We start from the raw sequence: 1,696 nt of genomic DNA on the forward strand, positions 1-1,696 counted from the left end.
TTTCTAGGGAGAAATCAAATTAGTCTAGGGGTACGTCGCCGAGACCATCTGGCAATACTGATCAGTTCGTCCGGCCCCCAGGTTACGTCTATACAAAGAACGCCTCCCTGTAAAAATGTGTGATGTATTGATTAATTCCAACGTTATTTAAACATAAAAGGCATCCTCGTGCGATATCGAACGCGATCCGCCCATAACAAAAACAGTTTCAGTGAACATTGTGCGTTTTAGAAGGGTCTACGACCCGTTAAATTCCTCTTTTATTGACACATAAAATCGTGCGAGTCGAACATGGTGGACTGCGGCGCGAATGAAATCGTCTGTGTTGTGTTATAAAGTCGTGAATGTAATTTACTAAATATGGATTGGTTTATAAGTGTTTACATAGTGTTCGGATGAAGTGTACCGCAACAATGGTATCCTACAGTTACTTCGGGCTGCGCCAGACACCTTGGACGCTCCTAGTTTTAATTTTCATCGTGGAAAGCGTCATGGGGAACTTCGCCAAATCATTCTACATACATTGGAACAGTACAAACAGTATATTTAGAATAGACAATACAGATCACGTATTCGACTTAAATAAAGGAAACGCTCAGTTTGAATATGACCAAGTGAACATAATATGTCCTTTCTACACTCCCGGAACGTTTGAGGACGACACGGAAAAATATATTATCTACAATGTAAGCAAAGAAGAATATGATACGTGTAGAATTACAAACCCAAACCCACGAATCATAGCTATATGCGATAAACCGCACAAATTAATGTATTTTACAATTACATTTCGACCGTTTACACCTCAGCCTGGAGGGCTAGAGTTCCTTCCAGGCAAGGACTATTACTTTATATCTACGTCCAGTAAGGACGATCTGCATAGGCGCATTGGAGGGAGGTGCCTTAGTCATAACATGAAGCTAGGCGTTCGAGTGTGCTCCATGGTCGAGCAGGGGCAGGCTCCAGCGCCACAGACGCACTTGCCAACCACTTTCCCCTCGACCACTACCACGATAACGACCGTGAAGCCGGTGACGAAAAAGACGCACGAGTATGACAAATCTCCAAACGATGTTGTGAAAAGCGAGGAGCTCTCCTACTCCCGCGGGGCGGCCCTAGCATCTTCTATCGCGTTAGCATTTGCTGCTATCTTTTTTTTTTTTTTTTTTTTTATAAAATAGGGGGCAAACGGGCAGGAGGCTCACCTGATGTTAAGTGATACCGCCGCCCATGGACACTCTCAATGCCAGAGGGCTCGCGAGTGCGTTGCCGGCCTTTTAAGAATTTGTACGCTCTTTTCTTGAAGGACCCTAAGTCGAATTGGTTCGGAAATACTTCAGTGGGCAGCTGGTTCCACATAGCGGTGGTGCGCGGCAAAAATTGCCTTGAGAAACGCTCAGTCGTGGAACGTCGGACGTCGAGGTGATACGGGTGGAATTTTGTATTTTGCCTCGACGTCCGATGCTGAAACTCAGCTGCAGGTATTAATCCGAACAACTCCTCTGAACACTCTCCATGGTAAATGCGGTAGAAGATGCAGAGTGACCCCACATCTCTACGCAACGCCAAAGGATCGAGCCGCTCGGAGAGGGATTGGTCATCGACGATTCGAACCGCTCTTCGTTGGATACGGTCAAGTGGAAGGAGCTGGTACTGGGGAGCCCCCGCCCAGAGGTGAGAACAGTATTCCATGTGG

At 46.3% G+C, this 1,696-nt stretch overlaps 1 protein-coding gene across 1 annotated transcript; it reads left to right on the plus strand.

The window, feature by feature from the left end:
* Nucleotides 1–413: 413 nt before the first annotated feature.
* Nucleotides 414–1,148, plus strand: LOC123718356 (ephrin-A4-like; the record flags this gene model as incomplete). The annotated part of the gene is made up of 1 exon (XM_045674772.1): nt 414–1,148. A coding segment is annotated over exon 1 (735 nt), but the record flags the coding sequence as incomplete, so codon positions are not given.
* Nucleotides 1,149–1,696: the final 548 nt, after the last annotated feature.

Source organism: Pieris brassicae, chromosome W, assembly GCF_905147105.1.
Source record: "Pieris brassicae chromosome W, ilPieBrab1.1, whole genome shotgun sequence".
Taxonomy (NCBI): Eukaryota; Metazoa; Arthropoda; class Insecta; order Lepidoptera; family Pieridae; genus Pieris; species Pieris brassicae.